The sequence below is a fragment of the Staurois parvus genome, unplaced genomic scaffold (genome assembly GCF_062004578.1).
Source record: "Staurois parvus isolate SC_StPar_1 unplaced genomic scaffold, SC_StPar_1.0 ptg001723l, whole genome shotgun sequence".
NCBI classification, from domain to species: domain Eukaryota; kingdom Metazoa; phylum Chordata; class Amphibia; order Anura; family Ranidae; genus Staurois; species Staurois parvus.
Window position 1 is genome coordinate 71,932 of NW_028319519.1, and position 19,304 is coordinate 91,235.

Genomic DNA, 19,304 nt, shown 5'->3' on the forward strand with positions numbered 1-19,304 from the left:
TGCTGTTCCTGGATCCAACTTATTCTTGCCTTTCATAGATCTGAAGTCCACCAGTCCGGTGGAGAAACCTCATCTTCACTGCTTGCACCCATGTCCTTGCCTGGTAGGTCATTACCAATAATTGCTCGACCATAGAAGAATACAGGAAAGGTTGAGTGTTGAGTTCAGCCTTACCTGGAAAATTACCTTTCCAATGTTACCAATACAGTGCTTATAAAAATTGCCCATGCACTCTACAGGGGATGCTTTTAAACATTTTGGGTTAAAGAGACCACCTTGTCCATGCAAGAAGCCTTAGGAAAGAAACCCCCAGAAACCGTAGCTGTGCTCCCACTTTTTTTATTGGCTTCTCAGCTATTAGAGATGTGCGAATCGAACCAGGCGAAGTAGAATTCGATTCAAATTTCAGGAAAAATTCGATTCGCGTCGAATCCGAATATTAGCCTACTTCGGGTGCGCAAATCGGATTTTCCCGATCAGCCGGCAAAAGTGTCCCTGCAGAGAGCTCCGCTATTTCTGACAGTTCTCTGACAGTTCCTTCACATGTACAGCGGTTGAAACATTGTATCTATTTGTTTCCATTTAGGATACAGATGTTTTTATTCGGAAACAGATACAATGTTTCAACCGCTGTAAATGTGAAAGTCAGAGAACTGTCAGAAATAGAGGAACTCTGCAGATACACTTTTTGCCGGTTTGGAATTATTCTTATTTTCATCCTACTTCTTCTTCTTCTTCATCCTCATCCTCAGAAGATGAGGATGAAGAAGAAGTAGGATGAAAATAAGAAGAATTCCAAGCCGGCAAAAAGTGTATCTGCAGAGCTCCTCTAAGTGTATCTGCAGAATAGAGGAGCTCTGCAGATACACTTTTTGCCGGCTTGGAATTCTTCTTATTTTCATCCTACTTCTTCTTCTTCTTCCTCTTCATCCTCATCCTCTTCTTCTTCTTATGAGGATGAAGAAGAAGTAGGATGAAAATAAGAAGAATTCCAAGCCGGCAAAAAGTGTATCTGCAGAGCTCCTCTATTCTGCAGATACACTTAGAAGAGCTCTGCAGATACACTTTTTGCCGGCTTAGAATTCTTCTTATTTTCATCCTACTTCTTCTTCTTCTTCTTCATCCTCATCCTCTTCTTCTTCTTCTGAGGATGAAGAAGAAGAAGTAGGATGAAAATAAGAAGAATTCCAAGCCGGCAAAAAGTGTATCTGCAGAGCTCCGCTAAGTGTATCTGCAGAACTCCGCTATTTCTGACAGTTCTGTGACATTCCCTCCATACAGCGGTTGAAACATTGTATCTATTTGTTTCCATTTATGGAAACAAATAGATACAATGTTTCAACCGCTGTATGGAGGGAATGTCACAGAACTGTCAGAAATAGGCTATTTCTGACAGTTCTGTGACATTCCCTCCATACAGCGGTTGAAACTCCTTCTTCTCATCCTTCTCCTTCTCCATCTTCTCATCCTTCTCCTTCTCCTTCTTCTCATCCTTCTCCTTCTTCTCATCCTTCTCATCCTTCTCCTTCTTCTCATCCTTCTCCTTCTTCTCATCCTTCTCCTTCTTCTCATCCTTCTCCTTCTTCTCATCCTTCTCCTTCTTCTCATCCTTCTCCTTCTTCTCATCCTTCTCCTTCTTCTCATCCTTCTCCTTCTTCTCATCCTTCTCCTTCTTCTCATCCTTCTCCTTCTTCTCATCCTTCTCCTTCTTCTCATCCTTCTTCTTCTCATCCTTCTTCTTCTTCTCATCCTTCTTCTTCTTCTCATCCTTCTTCTTCTTCTCATCCTTCTCCTTCTTCTCATCCTTCTCATCCTTCTTCTCATCCTTCTCCTTCTTCTCATCCTTCTCCATCTTCTCATCCTTCTCCTCTTCTCATCCTTCTCCTTCTCCTTCTCATCCTTCTCCTTCTCCTTCTCATCCTTCTCCTTCTCCTTCTTCTCATCCTTCTCCTTCTTCTCATCCTTCTCCTTCTTCTCATCCTTCTCCTTCTTCTCATCCTTCTCCTTCTTCTCATCCTTCTCCTTCTTCTCATCCTTCTCCTTCTTCTCATCCTTCTCCTTCTTCTCATCCTTCTCCATCTTCTCATCCTTCTCCATCTTCTCATCCTTCTCCATCTTCTCATCCTTCTCCTTCTTCTCATCCTTCTCCTTCTTCTCATCCTTCTCCTTCTTCTCATCCTTCTCCTTCTCCTTCTTCTCATCCTTCTCCATCTTCTCATCCTTCTCCTCTTCTCATCCTTCTCCTTCTCCTTCTCATCCTTCTCCTTCTCCTTCTTCTCATCCTTCTCCTTCTTCTCATCCTTCTCCTTCTTCTCATCCTTCTCCTTCTTCTCATCCTTCTCCTTCTCCTTCTCATCCTTCTCCTTCTTCTCATCCTTCTCCTTCTTCTCATCCTTCTCCTTCTTCTCATCCTTCTCCTTCTTCTCATCCTTCTCCTTCTTCTCATCCTTCTCCATCTTCTCATCCTTCTCCATCTTCTCATCCTTCTCCATCTTCTCATCCTTCTCCTTCTTCTCATCCTTCTCCTTCTTCTCATCCTTCTCCTTCTTCTCATCCTTCTCCTTCTCCTTCTTCTCATCCTTCTCCTTCTTCTCATCCTTCTCCTTCTACTCATCCTTCTCCTTCTTCTCATCCTTCTCCTTCTTCTCATCCTTCTCCTTCTTCTCATCCTTCTCCTTCTTCTCATCCTTCTCCTTCTTCTCATCCTTCTCCTTCTCCATCTTCTCATCCTTCTCCATCTTCTCATCCTTCTCCATCTTCTCATCCTTCTCCTTCTTCTCATCCTTCTCCTTCTCCTCATCCTTCTCCTTCTCCTCATCCTTCTCCTTCTCCTCATCCTTCTCCTTCTCCTCATCCTTCTCATCCTTCTTCTCATCCTTCTTCTCCTTCTTCTCATCCTTCTCCTTCTCCTTCTCCTCATCCTTCTCCTTCTCCTTCTTCTCATCCTTCTCCTTCTCCTTCTTCTCATCCTTCTCCTTCTCCTTCTTCTCATCCTTCTCCTTCTCCTTCTTCTCATCCTTCTCATCCTTCTCCTTGTCCTTCCTCATCTCCAAGGGCATTTAAATTAAAGGTACAGTGTTCTGCACTAATTTAAAGGCTCTCTGAAGCCTAGAAACCCTTTTAATAAGTTAAATTCGTAGCGAATTAATTTGCATCGAATTTCTTCCTCAAATTCGGCGAATCAGCCGAATCGAATTTTTGAATAATTCGCTCATCTCTATCAGCTATTGGCAAGAATACCAGCACTCTCGGGTATAGAGAAGTATGTGCTTTGCTCTCCAGTGATAGTGTCTAGCAATGAATTGCTAGGCCCAAGTACTATCACATGACCAGGATGGTGATGTTAAGGCTCCATCAGGTTTCTGATGCAGCCAAACTTGGTGTCGGCCTCAGAAGAGCAAGCTGCAAGGGAAGCATTATGGGGGGGAGTCAAGGGATGCTCTTTCCAGAGACACACTCATCCTTCCCTGCATGGCCTGACTGACTGTTTAAACCTTCCTCTGGCTTTTAGGGTGGCCAAGGCAGATCCGGAATTCTACAATAATTTCTCCAACCCTCTCTCCCATTTGTATGGATCCCCCAACACAGTATAATGTATCGACAACAAAGTTTCAGTCTCTGCAGCTGGTTATTCAAACAATCTCATCTGAACAAGACAACCAAATTACTTTGTAGGGTGTGCCTGCCCCTCTATGAAGTGCTCATGTCGCTGTAGTGAAGGAGGCCAGGATGTAAGCCCAGAGTAAATTTTGTACCAGTCATGCCACCGAACGTTCTTCAGAAGTCATCAACTGGGGAATGGACTGCTGCAGCTCTTACCGATTCCTCTAACCTTCACATCAATGCAAGGATCCTTATCCTGGTGTGCTAACGTAAATTGGGAAAATTGTGTGCGGTTAGAGGAACTTCATCCCAGCTGACTTTTTTTTAATTTCTTGGGTTATCTTCAAAACTCAGACATTCTTGATGAACCCTTCTGCATGCGGCACAGGGATTTTTGGTTCACACATATTGCAATTCCTGTTTTAAAGTGGTTGTAAAGCCTTCCCTATACCCAGTGAAGTGACTGACCTCAGGTAACACACCACAGAGATGAAACAAATCCTCCTACATAAGTTGTACCTGTTTATCTACAGTCTTTAGCTTTAAAAGTAAGCATCCTACCTAAGAGCAGACACCACAACATGCCCCCCCCCCATTGCTTTTAAAGAAAATGATTCTTTTCTGTGGCCCTATTCTGACTTACCTGTAAATTCCATAGCTGGGAGTACAGTACAGGCCACCATCCCTTCCATTCTTTAATTACTCTACATTGCTTACTTAAAAAACTGAGATCTCAGAGTGAGATAGGGGAGACATGTCCTCTACAGCTTTGTCACTGTCTGGTCACCAGGTACCACCAGCCCCTAACTCAAGGTCTATGAATACGTCATGGCTAAGTCCTGTACTGTACTCCAAGTAATTGAATTTACAGGTAAAGTCAAATTTTCCCGAGTCATCTTCTAGGACAGCTCACTTGAGAGATAGGGCTCCTCCCAGGAAACACCCGCTCCACCTTTTTTTCCCCTTTATAGGCGTCCTCTCTCCCATTGGCCCCCAGTTTTAGTGTTTCCTCCGGCCAGGAAGGAGCTACGCCCGTTTTTTATTTTTTATCTGGGCTCTCTGGCGGAGTACAGAGGGTCCCTGGCTGGGGCCCCCCCCTTCCTCCAAGCAAGGCAGGGGCCTTGTGAGGGGGGGGGGACCTTTCAGCCAGTTTCACCAGGGATGCCCGTTGTGGGGTGGGGGCGTCGGCCCCAGATGGTCCCAGCGGGGCTCTCCAGGGGGGTAGAGCCCGCTCCGCCGACCGAGGCATTGGTGTCTTTCCCTGGGGGTTCAGGTAAGTCTTACCTGCTCCTGGATCCCGGCAGCATGGCCAGGAGGCTCGGCTGCGGTCTGGACGCTGCGATCGCGTCACTTCCGGGCGCCGGGTGTCGTCACTTCCGGCGCAGGAGCAGGGAACGGCCGCCGCCATCTTGGAAATGGGCGGCGGGCCGTGGAAGGAACCCGTGCCACGGCCGCTTCTCCACCGGCGGCCGTGAGAGGGGGGTCGGCGAGGGGGGATCGCAGGGGGGGGGCGGAGCCCACCAGCCCCTGAAAAACCGTCGCACCGAGGCAGAGTCTGCGGCGGCATGGAGGCAGATCTGTCAGGAGCGGGGGAGGCCTGCAGTAAGGTAAGGGCCTTGTTTGGCAAACTTCCTTTTGTTTTTACCCCCCTCCTCCCCCCCCCCCTCCCCCCTCCCCGGGATGATTGGGTACCCCCCACGCACACACAGCCCCCCTCTCCCCCCCCCCCCCCAGGCCCACAGCTGGAGCTTGCACAGTGGCACAGGGGGGGAGGCGTTGCTGTTACAGACGCATGAACGCGTGTATCTCCTTGTCCCCAGATGGGCCCACAGGAGGAGGATAGAGGGGAGAAAGAAGCTCCTTGTGAGCAGAAAAAGAAGTGTGCCACTTGTAGGAAGAAACTGGCGAGCTCCTGGAGGAAGCAGCTCTGCCAGGGGTGCATAGACAAGCTCATCAAGAAGGAGTCTGGATCTCTTTTTAAAGACTTCCTACAGAATATGACACAAGAGATGTCCAAGACATTTCAAAGCTTCAGAGAACAGAAGCCGGGACCGGCCCAGGATGAGCCCCAACCGGGCACTTCTGGCACCCAAGGGGGGAAAAAGAGGAAGCTGGTAGCGCCGGTAAGGGACTGGGAGGACGAACAGTCGGACACCTCAGACTCGGAGGAGGGTGAGATTGAGGCTCAGGGCCCAAAGGCAGACAGGTTCCTTTTTCAGGTGGAAGACACGGAGGACCTGTTAAAGGTGATCTATGAGACCCTGGATCTGGAGGAAGAACAGCAGGACCTCTCCCTCCACGACCAACTGTACGCAGGGCTACAGGCAAAAAGCAGCCGTACATTCCCAGTACACCCTGCCCTATGGTCCACGATCAGGAGAGAATGGGAAGAGCCAGAGAAGAAGGCTTTCCTTCCCAAGAACCTCAAGAGACGTTTCCCCTTTAAGGAGGAAGATGCCTCGGTTTGGGAGACTTGCCCAAAGCCAGACGCCCCTCTCTCGAGGATCTCGAAGGACACGGATCTGTCCTTTGAAGACGGTGGGTCCCTAAAAGACCCGATGGATCGGAAAGCGGACGCCTTCCTGAAGAGGGCATGGGAAGCGTCCGCAGTGAATTTTAAACCTGCAGTGGCAACGACCTGTGTGTCCAGAACCCTGGATGTGTGGTTGGGGCAGCTCCGTTTGCATCTGGAACAAGGCACTCCGGGGGAAGAGATTCTGAAGTCCCTTCCGGTGCTGGAGAAAGCGGTAGCCTTCATCGCGGACGCATCAGCAGAGACCATCAGACTCTCTGCTAGATCTACGGCGCTCATAAACACGGCAAGGAGGGCTATTTGGCTGAAATCGTGGCAGGGGGATCTGGCCTCCAAATCTAAACTCTGTGGCCTGCCGTTTGAAGGTAAACTCCTTTTCGGCCCGGAGCTGAATTCAGTCCTGGAAAGGTCGGCCGACAGGAAAAAGAGCTTCCCGGTCCCCAGCAGGCAGGTTGGACGGAAGGGGTTTCGCCCATCCAGGCGATACGCGTCAAGGGAAGCTAGGTTCCAAACCCAGCGCCCAGGCTGGGGCGCAAGAAGAGGCAGGAACGAGCCGAGAGGCAGGGGAGGTTTCCTTTTCAACCCCGGCCAGAATAGACCCAAAACCCAGCCGAAGTGACTGGAGAGGCCAGGTGGGAGCGAGACTGGGGCGCTTCCACGCACAATGGCTAAGGATAACCCAGAACACCTACATTCTAGAGGCCATCCACAGGGGGTACAGAATAGAGTTCACAAGGGCCCCCCCTCAGAGATTCTTTGCAACACCCCTGCCAAAGGACAGGGCTATGGCGGATGCGCTGGTGGACCTCCTACAAAATATGCTCAGTCAGAACGTTATCTGCCAGTTGAGAGAAGAGGAAAGGGGAAGTGGATTCTTCTCCCATTTCTTTCTAAGGAAAAAACCGTCAGGTACTTACAGGATGATATTGAATCTGCGGAAGGTGAACGAGTTCGTGAGGCCCAGCAAATTCCGTATGGAATCCATATACACGGTGAAGGAACTCCTTTCACCTGGGGTGTTCATGGCCTCGATAGATCTGCAAGACGCATACCTACATGTCCCGATAAGAGAAGATTCCAGGAGATTCCTGAGGTTTGCGCTGGAAGGAGAAAAGGGTCCGGTGCTATTTCAGTTCAACACACTCCCCTTCGGCCTGTCGTCGGCCCCGAGGATATTCACCAAGATTTTAGCGGAGCCTTTAAGAGTTTTGAGACTGGAAGGGATAAACATTATCCCCTATTTGGACGACCTGCTTGTATTTGCGGACACAGAGGGAGGCCTGAGATCGCACATCGAACGTACGATATCTTTTCTGGAAAGTCTGGGGTGGCTTATCAACAAGGAGAAGTCACAGCTAACCCCCTCCAAGAGGATTACGTACTTGGGGTACGTCCTGGACTCCGCACAGGCCCGATCGTACCTAACATCAGAAAAAGCCCTCAACCTGCGGCAGGACACAAGGGCCCTCCGGAGGATGTCGACCTGCACGGTCAGGACCGCGATGAGAATAATCGGGCGGATGACAGCGGCAATTCCAGGGGTGCAATGGGCGCAACTTCACTCCAGGGTGCTGCAAAATCACACCCTTTCCCACTGGGACGGCAGCCGAGCAGGTCTGAGTTCCAGGATCCGCATCACGCACGAAGTGAAGGAATCGCTAAGGTGGTGGGGAAGCAGCCTCACCTTGGAACGAGGAAGAAGTTGGAGGCTGGCCAACCCACTGCGGATCACCACGGATGCAAGCATGACTGGTTGGGTGCCCATATGGAAGACGGCCTGGCCCAGGGCACGTGGAGTGCAGTAGACTCCAGCAGGTCGTCAAATTACAGGGAGCTGCTGGCAGTTTTCAAGGCACTTACGACCTTTCAGGAAAAGATAAGGGGGAGAGGTGTCCAGATTCTCTCCTACAATACCACTGCAGTGGCGTATTTGAACAGGCAGGGAGGCACAAGGTCCCCAAGGCTGATGGAGTTGGCCGGATCCCTCCTGAGCTGGGCGGAGGAAAACCTGGAGTTCATCACGGCAGTACATCTGAAAGGGGACCTGAACCAGTTGGCGGATCAACTGAGCCGAAGAGAGGTCATCCAGACAGAATGGTGCCTCAGCCAGTCAGCGTTCGATCAGATTTGCGCCAGGTGGGGCTCCCCCTCTATCGATCTATTTGCCAACGGCCAGAACACAAAGCGGGAAAGGTACTTCTGCCTGCAGAAGGACCCCAAAAGCGAGGGGATAGATGCGCTAGCCCAGCAGTGGGAAGGAGACCTCCTTTATGCCTTCCCTCCATTCAGACTACTGCCGAAGGTGATTCAGAAGATCCGGGTGTCTCAAGCCAAAGTTATTCTGATCGCGCCATTCTGGCCCAAGAGATCTTGGTTCTCCCGGTTGAAGGAGCTCAGTTTAGCAGACCCTTGGATGATACCACCCACGCGCGATTTACTCAACCAAGGGAGGGTGATGCATCCTCATCCAGAAAGGCTGTCCTTAGCGGCGTGGCTTCTGAGCGGGACAGGCTAGCGGAAAAGGGGCTCTCGGCAAGAGTGGTCGCCACCCTTTTGGATGGCCGGAAGAGGTCGACGAACGCCTTGTACGACAAGGTCTGGAAGAAGTTTTCCGCCTGGAAGGTCAGAAACGAAGCACCGGGCACGCCCATTTTGCATACAGTTCTTGAATTCCTTCAAGCCGGGGCGGATAAGAGTCTGGCCGCCAATACCCTCAAAGTACAGGTAGCGGCTCTGTCGAACTTTCTCGAGCTGAGGTTGGCGGCAGACCCATTAGTAATCAGATTCCTGAGGGCTATCTCCAGGCGCCGTGCCCCGTCCTTGCCAAAACTTCCATCATGGGACCTGGGCACAGTCCTGAAGAGCTTTCAGCGGGGGCCTTTCGAACCGCTGGATGAATGTTCGCTCAGATCTTTGACTCTTAAAACCATCCTCCTCACGGCACTAGTTTCTGCCCGCAGGGTCAGCGAGTTGCATGCCCTTTCAGTGATCGAGCCGTACTGCACCATCTTATTGGATAGAATCATCCTCCGCACGGACGCGGCCTTCCTACCTAAGGTCGCGTCACACTTCCATAGATCTCAGGAAATAGTAATACCTTCCCTGGAGGCCGATCCGGGCAGCGCGGAGGACTGTAGCAGGTTAGACGTAAGACGGTGTTTGATCACGTACATCGAACGCACAAAGACATGGAGACGCTCGTCCCGGCTTTTCGTCCTATTCCAGGGACCAAGGAAGGGGGACGGTGCCTCCAAGGGCACCATCGCCAGATGGATCAGAGAGGCAGTTTCGGAAGGTTACAAGTCGGCAGGCCTGTCACCACCGCCCGGCCTAAAAGCCCACTCCACAAGGGCCACTGCGGCCTCCTGGGCGGAAAAAGGGGGGGCCTCCCCCGGACAGATCTGCAGAGCCGCGACGTGGTCCAGTTTCGCCACCTTCACTAAACATTACAGGCTGGATCTGATCGGCAGCAAGGACCAGGCATTTGGCAGGAAGGTCCTACAAGCAGGGTGCCCGCCCTAATGTACGTATTTCTATTCTACTCCTCTCAAGTGAGCTGTCCTAGAAGATGACTCGGGAAAACGCAGTTATTTACCTGTTAACTGTATTTCCAGGAATCTTCTAGGACAGCGTAACTCCCCCCCGATTACTGTTTGATCACACGATTATGTGCAGGTATGTTGCGAACCTATGGGGGATATCTTTATTACTGGTTTTCTTCTTTGTTTTTCTCCTAGGCCTTCGGTCATATTCTTATACTGGGGGCCAATGGGAGAGAGGACGCCTATAAAGGGGAAAAAAAGGTGGAGCGGGTGTTTCCTGGGAGGAGCCCTATCTCTCAAGTGAGCTGTCCTAGAAGATTCCTGGAAATACAGTTAACAGGTAAATAACTGCGTTTTCTCCTTTTACAGAAAAACATCAAAGCACAGGTTCACTTTAAGGGCTCATTCACTGGTTTAGCAATGTGAGTTGGTGTGCGTGAATCCCAAGGGCACCTGCAGAAAGATATAAGGTATATGGTGGCAGCACAGTGGCTAGGTGGTTAGCACTTCCACCTGGCAGTACTAGGGTCGTTGGTTTGAATCCCAACCACGGCACCACCTGCCTGGAGTTTGCATGTTCTCCCTGTGCCTGTGTGGGTTTACTCCGGTTTCCTCCTACACTCCAAAGACATGCTGGTAGGTTAATTGGCCCTAGAGTGTCAGGGCAAGGACAGATGTGAATGTGTAATATAAATATAAAGCGCTGCATAAATTGGCAGCGCTATACAGCAAGTACCCGTAATAAATAAAAAAAAATAAAAAAAAACAATATGGTGAGCTGTCAATCACAGGGCTCAGTTCACAAAGCTTTACACACCAATAAGGATCTTTATTTTCAGCCATGTGACTGTTCTTAGAAATCTGATTGGATAGGTTTATCAAATCCTTATTCCTGCTCAGGGGATGGGTTTCAGAAAAAAATAGGAAGGAGAAATGTCTATAGGGAGCATTTAGAAGCTCAATGACATTTCCCACTTTCCCCAGTTTATACAAAATTACAAAGAAAAAAAAAAACAAGATGGAAACCATTGGATAGAGTTGGACTTTAAGGTCCAATTTAAGTAACTTTGGCTACTAGCAGATCTCTCTGACAATAATGACTTTTGTATAACATTCAAATTGCCATCATTACATTACACTAATTAAATCATTAGAATAATCAATTACATCATTAAGTTATGTTAATTACATTAATGACACTAGTAATGATGTAGTTATTGGTGTCATTAATGTAATTATTTAAATATAATTATCATTTATTTTATTCTTGTAATGATTTTAATGTAATATAATTAATGGTATTAGTGTCATTAATGTATTTACAAATAATGTAATTGTAATTTAAATGATTATTGTAATGTAATGATATTTATTTCAGGTACTTATATAGCGCCGTCAATTTACGCAGCGCTTTATATATATATTGTACATTCACATCAGTCCCTAACCCTCAAGGGGCGTACAATCTAAGGTCCCTAACTCACATTCATACACACACATACTAGGGACAATTTACACAGGAGCCAATTCACCTACCAGCATGTCTTTTTGGAGTGTAGGAGGAAACTCACGCAGGCACAGGGAGAACATGCAAACTCCAGGCAGGTGGTGCCATGGTTGGGATTTGAAGGAACGACCCAAGTACTGCCAGGCGGAAGTGCTAACCATTTAGCCACTGTTTTGCCCTATGATATAATTAATGTTATTGGTGTCATTAATGTAATTTTAATAAAATGTAGTTTATGTAATTGATTATTGTAATGATTTTAATGTAAAGGTATCCTAGATTGTAAGCTCCAAGGAGTAGGGCCCGCCTAACCCTCTTGTATTGAACTGTATTGTCTCCTGTTATATTGTAAAGCGCTGAGCAAACTGTTGGCGCCATAAATCCTGTATAATAAGTTATTGTCAATAATTAATGTAAATATTTAAATATGTGACTTGTGTAATTTGTGATTATTGTAATGATTTTAATGTAATCAATTACATAAATTATGTTTAATTACATTAATGACACCAATACCATTAATTATATTGCATTAAAATCATTACATTACAATAATCAATTACGTAAATTACATAGATTTTTATTTAAATAATTACATTAATGACACCAATAACATGAATTTTATTGTTTCATTAATATCCCCATTGCACTGCACAGGAGCCTGGACTTTGCTTGTTTGTTCTTTGCCCATATAAGGCTTGGCATTTCACATGACTGGGTTCCATTTAAGAGAGGTAAGTAGGCAGAGAGGCATTTGTAGCTGGGAGAGTGAAGAGGTAAGTCGTGATTTGCAGACTGTAGGGTGTTTTGTGTGTGCTGCTATTGTGAAAGGGGCGGGGCAAGCAGGTGTAGGATTTGAATTACTGTTGGATCCCAACTGACTGTTCAGTTTAAACAACCTGCAGCAGTTCCATGAAGACCAAAGCTGGGCAACGCCCTATAGAATATAATCCGCCCCGGTCTATGCAGAAATTAAAAATGATTTAATGTAATTAATTACATTAATTATATCATTCCATTAAAATCAATACACTACAATAATCACACAAATTACATACATTTTTATTTAAGTAATTACATTCATTAATGACACCAAGAACAATATATATATATCGTTGCATTAATATCTTCATTGTACAGGAACCTTGGCTTGTTTGTGCCTTTGACCATATATGGTATTGTGCTTGGTCACATGACCGGGTTGATGACATCACAGTGGAGGGAAGGCAGAGAATCAGTTGTAGCTGGGGGAGTGAAGAGGTAAGTTGTGTTTTTTGTTCTGTTCTACTTATTTATATAACTCTGACATATCCTGAGGTTTCCTATATTCTCCTAATAATCTGATCTGATGGAAATCAAACGCCAACCAGATCTTCTGTCATTATTTGTTATTGTTCATGGAGTTTATTGATTTTAAATATAATAGATATATAGATGGACATATAGATAATAATGATGTATATACAGGGACATGCTGGCTGTGATAGTTTTAAATCCTAACTGATATTTTAGTTTAGCTCAGCTGATGACATTTTGGGGGAATTAAAGCAAATGTCATGTACAGTCTCTGTAATTAGTAACACGCTTTTCCCCAACTTATATCATGACATTATTATATTATTTAAACAATTACATTCATTAAATTATATCATTTCATTTAATCATTACATTACAATAATCAATCACATCAATTATGTGTTTGCGTTGATATGGAGAAAGGGGCGGGGCAAGCAGGTGTAGGATTTGAATTACTGTTAGATCCCAACTGACGGTTCAGTTTAAACAACCTGCAGCAGTTCCATGAAGACCAAAGCTGGGCAACGCCCTATAGAATATGCTCAGCCCCGGTCTATGCAGAAATTAAAAATGATTTTCATGTAATTAATTACATTAATTATATTTAAATAATTACATGAACACGGATTACATTATATCATTGCATTGAAATTATTACATTACAATATTCAATTACACAAATTACATACATTTATATTTATTTAAATCATTACATTCATTAATGACACCAAGAACAATAATTATAGCATTGCATTAATATCCTCATTGCACTGCGCAGAAGACATGGCTGGACTTGTTTGTTCCTTTGCCCATATAAGGCTTGGCATGTCACATGACCAGGCTCCGCCCACTGTTGATGACATCACAGCGGAGGGACGGTGATTTAAGAACTGAGCAGGCAGAGAATCAGTTGTAGCTGGGGGAGTGAAGAGGTAAGTTGTGTTCTGCTCTGCTCTGCGCAGACTGCAGTGTGTGTGTGTGTGATGCTATGGAGAAAGGGGAGGGGCAAGCAAGTATGTGATTTGAACTATTTTTAGATCCCAACTGACTGTTCAGTTTAAACAACCTGCAGCAGTTCCATGAAGACCAAAGCTGGGCAACGCCCTATAGAATATAATCCGCCCCGGTCTATGCAGAAAAGCCTGTGTACAATGTCATTTATTACAATATGACCATTTCTCATTATTTGCACCAATTAGAAAAGCCTGTGCTAAGGAAGTGAAGGGTGAATCTCCCTGACGGGGACACAGACAGCAGTAAGAACCTGCCAGGGGGACTAATCCATCTCCATTATGTCCAAAACAAAAAAAAAGTTTTGTCTTTAGTTATACTTCAATGACCTCCGGGGTTTAATTTTTTATTAGATAATGGAAAAAAGAGGGAAAATTTGGGTTTGCATATTCACCTCTTTTTTTTTTTAAATCGATCCCACAATCATTGGTGGTTATTGGTGATGCATACCCTGCCCCCTCCCTCTCGGCTCTTGTTCAGTCGTATGATTGCTATAAGTGGTAGTTATGGGCACTGACTTTGTGTGATGTCTAGTTACATGAATGTATTATTAATCTTGTCTTTCTTTCTTTACAGGTTTATTGTCGGCTACTTCATATTTGGTAACCGTTAATTGACGGTTGCTAAGCGGTTGTGATTTTTCACACAAATTCTGAGAAGTGCAAAAATGACCCAATTCGTAAGTATTTTTTTTTCACTATTCTTGTGACACCCACCCACAACTGCACATATACAAAGGGATGGGGGGGGGGGCTCATGACATTATCAACCTAATATGGACACATGGCTGCATTTGTTTTCATTTTCAGACTTTTTCACTAAATTTTCACCTACATATCCTGTGAAGAACACATTTCCTGTCCCTGGGTGGCTATGTTCACCTCTCCCAGGGCTGTGGATATGGGGGTACCACCGGTCCTCCTGTATGGGGCCCAGGCCAGCAGGGGGACCCAAGCAGTAGGGTGAATTGGATGTAGACATGGAGTGTGATTGGCACAGTGGGGGGGGGGAAGCTACTTGAATCGATCCCCTGTATGACTCTCTGCAGCAGCTGAAAGCTGGATTCTTCTCTTTTCCCTCCCGACAACTTTCAGCCACTGCAGGGAGAGCCATACAGGGGATCAGTTCCAGTAACTGCCCCCTTGCCATAGCCATCACTCTCCTTGTGCACCATACATTTCCCTTTGCTGCCCAGGCCCCCCTGTGTACCCCCACAATGCTGCCAGCTTCTCTCCTCTCCTTACCACCAGCAGCTATAAGCACGCAATAGGATCCTAATAGGAACTTTCAGGACGGAGAGCAGGGGAAGGGTCCGATGAATGCCACATTTACCAGCCCATTCCTTTCCTGAATAAACACAATGAGTGCTCGGCGTTGATCACTCACTGTGTTCATTCCTAACTGAAGCCTAGTAAACAGAGTTTATTTGGGGGTCCCTGTCAGGTTGGCTGTATGGGTCCCTGTGGTTTCTAGCAGCAGCCCTGACTCCTCCACTGTATCTATACAAGAAGTCATAGCTGCCACGCAGGTGGGACTACAAACACGCCTGCCTTTGTTCTTCTATAAATTACATGGGGGGAAATTAACAGTTTTCAGAAGAAGGATAACCTTGGTAATGCTGTCTATTTCCAGCATTTTTCGGCAAGATCAGCAGATATTTTCTGTATTTGCTAAAAATCGTCTTAGGCTGAAAAATGAAAACTAATGCAGCCATAACATGTAAGGACTGTCCATATGCAATATATTGCATTTTTGTTCATGGGTAAACTGTCCTTTAAAAGTATATGTAAAGGCGTCTTTTATTTTTGGATAGAGTGGTGAGAAGTTAGATGCCATGTTGATTTCTTCTTGTGATCTGTGTTGCCGCTGAGGAGTGCTAATCCAAACATTCTGGGCCATTGGTGAAGGAAAATCTTCCAATAGAGACACCCACTCCTGTGACAACTAAGAAGGGAATTACATTCACATTAGAGAGATTTCCTCACATTTCCTGTTGCATCTCTAGGACAAGAAGTGATGGGAAATCTCCTGGACACAGAAAAAAAAATAACTTCATAGGGGTTGTAACCCTTCCCTATACTATCTATAGACTAGAACAAAAGGCTTTGGCTCTACATACACTGTATACAGTGAGGGGCGATGCCAGACATAGTGAGACATAGAATATGGGTTTACATACACTTTATGTGATGCAGATGAAAATATTCTACAGAAATGTCACAATTATATAATCAACCATACAAAACAAAATCCAAATTACTGCCAATGTAATGTAAATCTGAACGTCCACTAATCGCTTTGTTTTCATTTATAGGTGAAGCGCACAACTTCTAGCTTCCGAGTTCAGGAAGATATTATGTGGGAAGAACTGAGGAAAGGGAGGAAGAGGTGGTATGAAGAAGATCGCAGGAAACGGAAGGCGGAAAAGATGGAATTAGAGCAGAAGATGATGGAGAAGAAGAGAAAGGAGGAGGAGGAGGAGGAGGAACAGAGAAGGAGGGAAAAAAGAGAGGCGGAGGAACAGAGAAGGAAGGAAAAAAGAGAGGCGGAGGAACAGAGAAGGAAGGAAAAAAGAGAGGAGGTGGAGAGAAAATGTGAAAACAAAAAAGCACGAGACACGCAGCGGATGGATGACATTCGCAGGAGGGAGGGAGCGAATTGGATAACAGCAGTGCTAAAGAGAGAAGAACAGAAGAGAAAGGAGGAGGAGGAACAGAGAATGGTGGATATAATCAGAGAGGAGGAGGAGAGAAAGTGGCAAAACAAACAAAGAGAAGAGGAAGAATTTTGCAAGAGGGAGGAAGCGAAATGGAAAAAAACAGAGGAAAAGAGAAAAGCAGAACAGAGGAGAAAGAAAGAGGAGGAACAGAAAAAGATGGAAAAACTCAGAGAGGAGGAGGAGAGAAAATGGGAAAACAAAAAAATAGAAGACATGCAGCGGATGGATGAAATTCGCAGGAAGGAGGAAGCTAATTGGAGAAAAGCAGAGCTAAAGAGAGAAGAACAGAAGAGAAAGGAGGAGGAGGAACGGAGAATGATGGATAAAATCAGAGAGGAGGAGGCGAGAAATTGGCAAAACAAAAGAAGAGAAGAGGAGAAGCAGCTGGAAGAATTTCGCAAGAGGGAGGAAGAGAATTGGAAAAAAACAGAGGAAAAGAGACAAGCAGAACAGAGGAGAAAGAAAGAGGAGGAACAAAAAAAGATGGACAAACTCCGAGAGGATGAGAAGAGAAAATGGGAAAACAAAATAATAGAAGAGAGGCAGCAGCAGGAAGAAGTTCGAAGGAGGGAGGAAGCTAAGTGGTTAACAGCAGAGATGAAGAGACGAGATCAGAAGAGAAAGGAAAAAGAGGAACAGAGAATGATGGAAAAACTCAGAGATGACGAGGCAAGAAAATGGGAACGCAAAAAAACAGAAGAGAAGAAGCAGATGGAAGAAAATCGCAAGAGGGAGGAAGCTCATTGGAGAAAAGCAACGGAGAGGAAAGAAGAACAGAACCGTAGGGAGGAAGAGGTACTGAGGAAGATGGAAGAACTCAGAGATGAGGGGGCGGTAAAATGGGAAAAAAGAAAAAGAGAAGAGGAGAAGCAGCAGGAAGAATATTTCAAGCAGGAGTTAGCTAATTTGAGGAAGGCAAGAGAAGTACAGAAGAGAAAGGAAAGAGAAGAGGAGAAGAGAAGGGAGGAAAGTTTAAGATATATGGAGGCAAAAACCAGAGAGATGGAAGTGGAGAGGCAGAGGCAAAGAGATGAGGAGAAGTGGCTGGAGGAAGGTTACAGGAGGGAAGACGCTGAATGGAAAGAAGCAGAGGAGAAGAGAAAAGCAGAGAAGAAAAAGGAAGGAGAGGATCAGAGAAGGCTGGGCAGATTCATAGATAGGGAGGCCAGAAGATGGGAAAACACAAAAAAAGAAGAGGATCACCTGCTGGAAGAGGATCGCAAGATAGAGGAGGATAAATGGAGAAAAGGAGAGGAGAAGAGAGAAGAACGGAAGGAAAGGGAAGAAAGGGAGCAGAAAACAATGGTCAGACTCAGAGAAAAGCAGGCGATAAGATGGGAATACATAAAAAGAGAAGGGGAGGAGCAGCAGGACCAAGTTCGCAAGGGAGAGGAGGTTAAAAGGAGAAAAGCAGAGGAAAGGAAAGAAGAACGGAAGAAAAAGGAAGAAGAGGAACAGAAAATGATGGACAAATTCAGAGCTGGGCAGGCCCAGAGATGGGAAAACAGGAAAGAAGAAGAGAAGAAGCGGCTAGATCGAGATCGCAAAAGAGAGGAGGATATATGCAAAAGAGCAGAGGAGATGAGAAAAAACCGGAAGAAAAGGGAAGAAGAGGTACAGAAAATGATGGACAGACTCAGAGCTGGAGAGGGGAAAAGATGGGAAAAGAAAAAAGAAGAGGAGGAGAAGCGTCTGGAAGAAGATCGCAGGAAAAAGGAGGCTACAAGGAGACAAGCAGAGAAGAAGAGAGAAGAACAGAAGAGAATTGAAGAAAGTGATTGGAGAATGATGGAGAGATTGAAAGAGGAGGAAGCAAAAAGAAAGGAAAAGAAAATGAAAGAACAGTGGCTGCGGCACAGAGAAGATCTCACGACAGAAAACAAAAGATAAACAATGGGAAGCGGAAGAAACAATCAGAAAGCAGGAGCTAAAGATTAGATATTTTAGTCTGTTAGTCTGTTGCTGGATATGGGTGATATCCCTTGCTGGATATAGGGGATATCACTTGCTGGATATGGAGGATGACTCTTTGCTGGATATGGGTGATATCCCTTACTGGATATGGGTGATATCCCTTACTGGATATGGGTGATATCCCTTGCTGGATATGGGTGATATCCCTTGCTGGATATGGGTGATATCCCTTGCTGGATATGGGTGATATCCCTTGCTGGATATAGGGGATATCACTTGCTGGATATGGAGGATGTCTCTTTGCTGGATATGGGTGATATCCCTTGCTGGATATGGGTGATATCCCTTGCTGGATATAGAGGATGTCTCTTTGCTGGATATGGGTGATATCCCTTGCTGGATATGGGTGAAATCCCTTGCTGGATATGGGTGATATCTCTTGCTGGATATGGGTGATATCTCTTGCTGGATTAGGGTGATATCCCTTGCTGGATTAGGGTGATATCCCTTGCTGGATATAGAGGATGTCTTTTTGCTGGATATGGGTGATATCCCTAGCTGGATATGGGTGATATCCCTTGCTGGATATGGGTGACATCCCTTGCTGGATATAGGGGATATTAATTTGTGGATATGGAGGATGTCTCTTTGCTGGATATGGGTGATATCCCTTGCTGGATATAGAGTATGTCTCTTTGCTGGATATGGGTGATATCCCTTGCTGGATATGGGTGATATCCCTTGCTGGATATGGGTGATATCCCTTGCTGGATATGGGTGATATCCCTTGCTGGATATGGGTGATATCCCTTGCTGGATATAGAGGATGTCTTTTTGCTGGATATGGGTGATATCCCTTGCTGGATATGTGTGATATATCTTTGTTGGATATGGGTGATATCCTTTGCTGGATATGTGTGATATATCTTTGTTGGATATGGGTAAAATACTTTGCTGGATATAGAGGATATCTCTTTGCTTGATATGGTTAAAATCCCTGGCTGGCAATGGGTGATATCCCTTGCTGGCTATGGGTGATATCCCTTGCTGGCTATGGGTGATATCTCTTGCTGGATATGGAGGATGTCTCTTTGCTGGCTATGGGTGATATCCCTTGCTGGCTATGGGTGATTTCCCTTGCTGGCTATGGAGGATGTCTCTTTGCTGGCTATGGGTGAT

General features: G+C 45.8%; 1 protein-coding gene across 1 annotated transcript; it reads left to right on the top strand.

Annotated features, from left to right (window-relative positions):
- Nucleotides 1-16,211: 16,211 nt before the first annotated feature.
- Nucleotides 16,212-18,101, top strand: LOC149434615 (uncharacterized). Its single transcript, XM_089663572.1, has 2 exons — nt 16,212-16,553; nt 16,665-18,101. Exons 1-2 carry the CDS (start codon nt 16,212-16,214, stop codon nt 18,099-18,101), a joined length of 1,779 nt encoding a protein of 592 aa, XP_089519698.1.
- The last annotated feature ends 1,203 nt before the right edge of the window (nt 18,102-19,304 follow it).

Bases quoted from the DNA above. Each gene is read 5' to 3' on its own strand.
- LOC149434615 (XM_089663572.1), top strand. From the start codon at position 16,212: ATGGTGGATATAATCAGAGAGGAGGAGGAGAGAAAGTGGCAAAACAAA. The intron at 16,554-16,664 runs GCGAGAAATTGG...CAAGCAGAACAG, and splicing joins ATAAAATCAGAGAGGAGGAG to AGGAGAAAGAAAGAGGAGGA.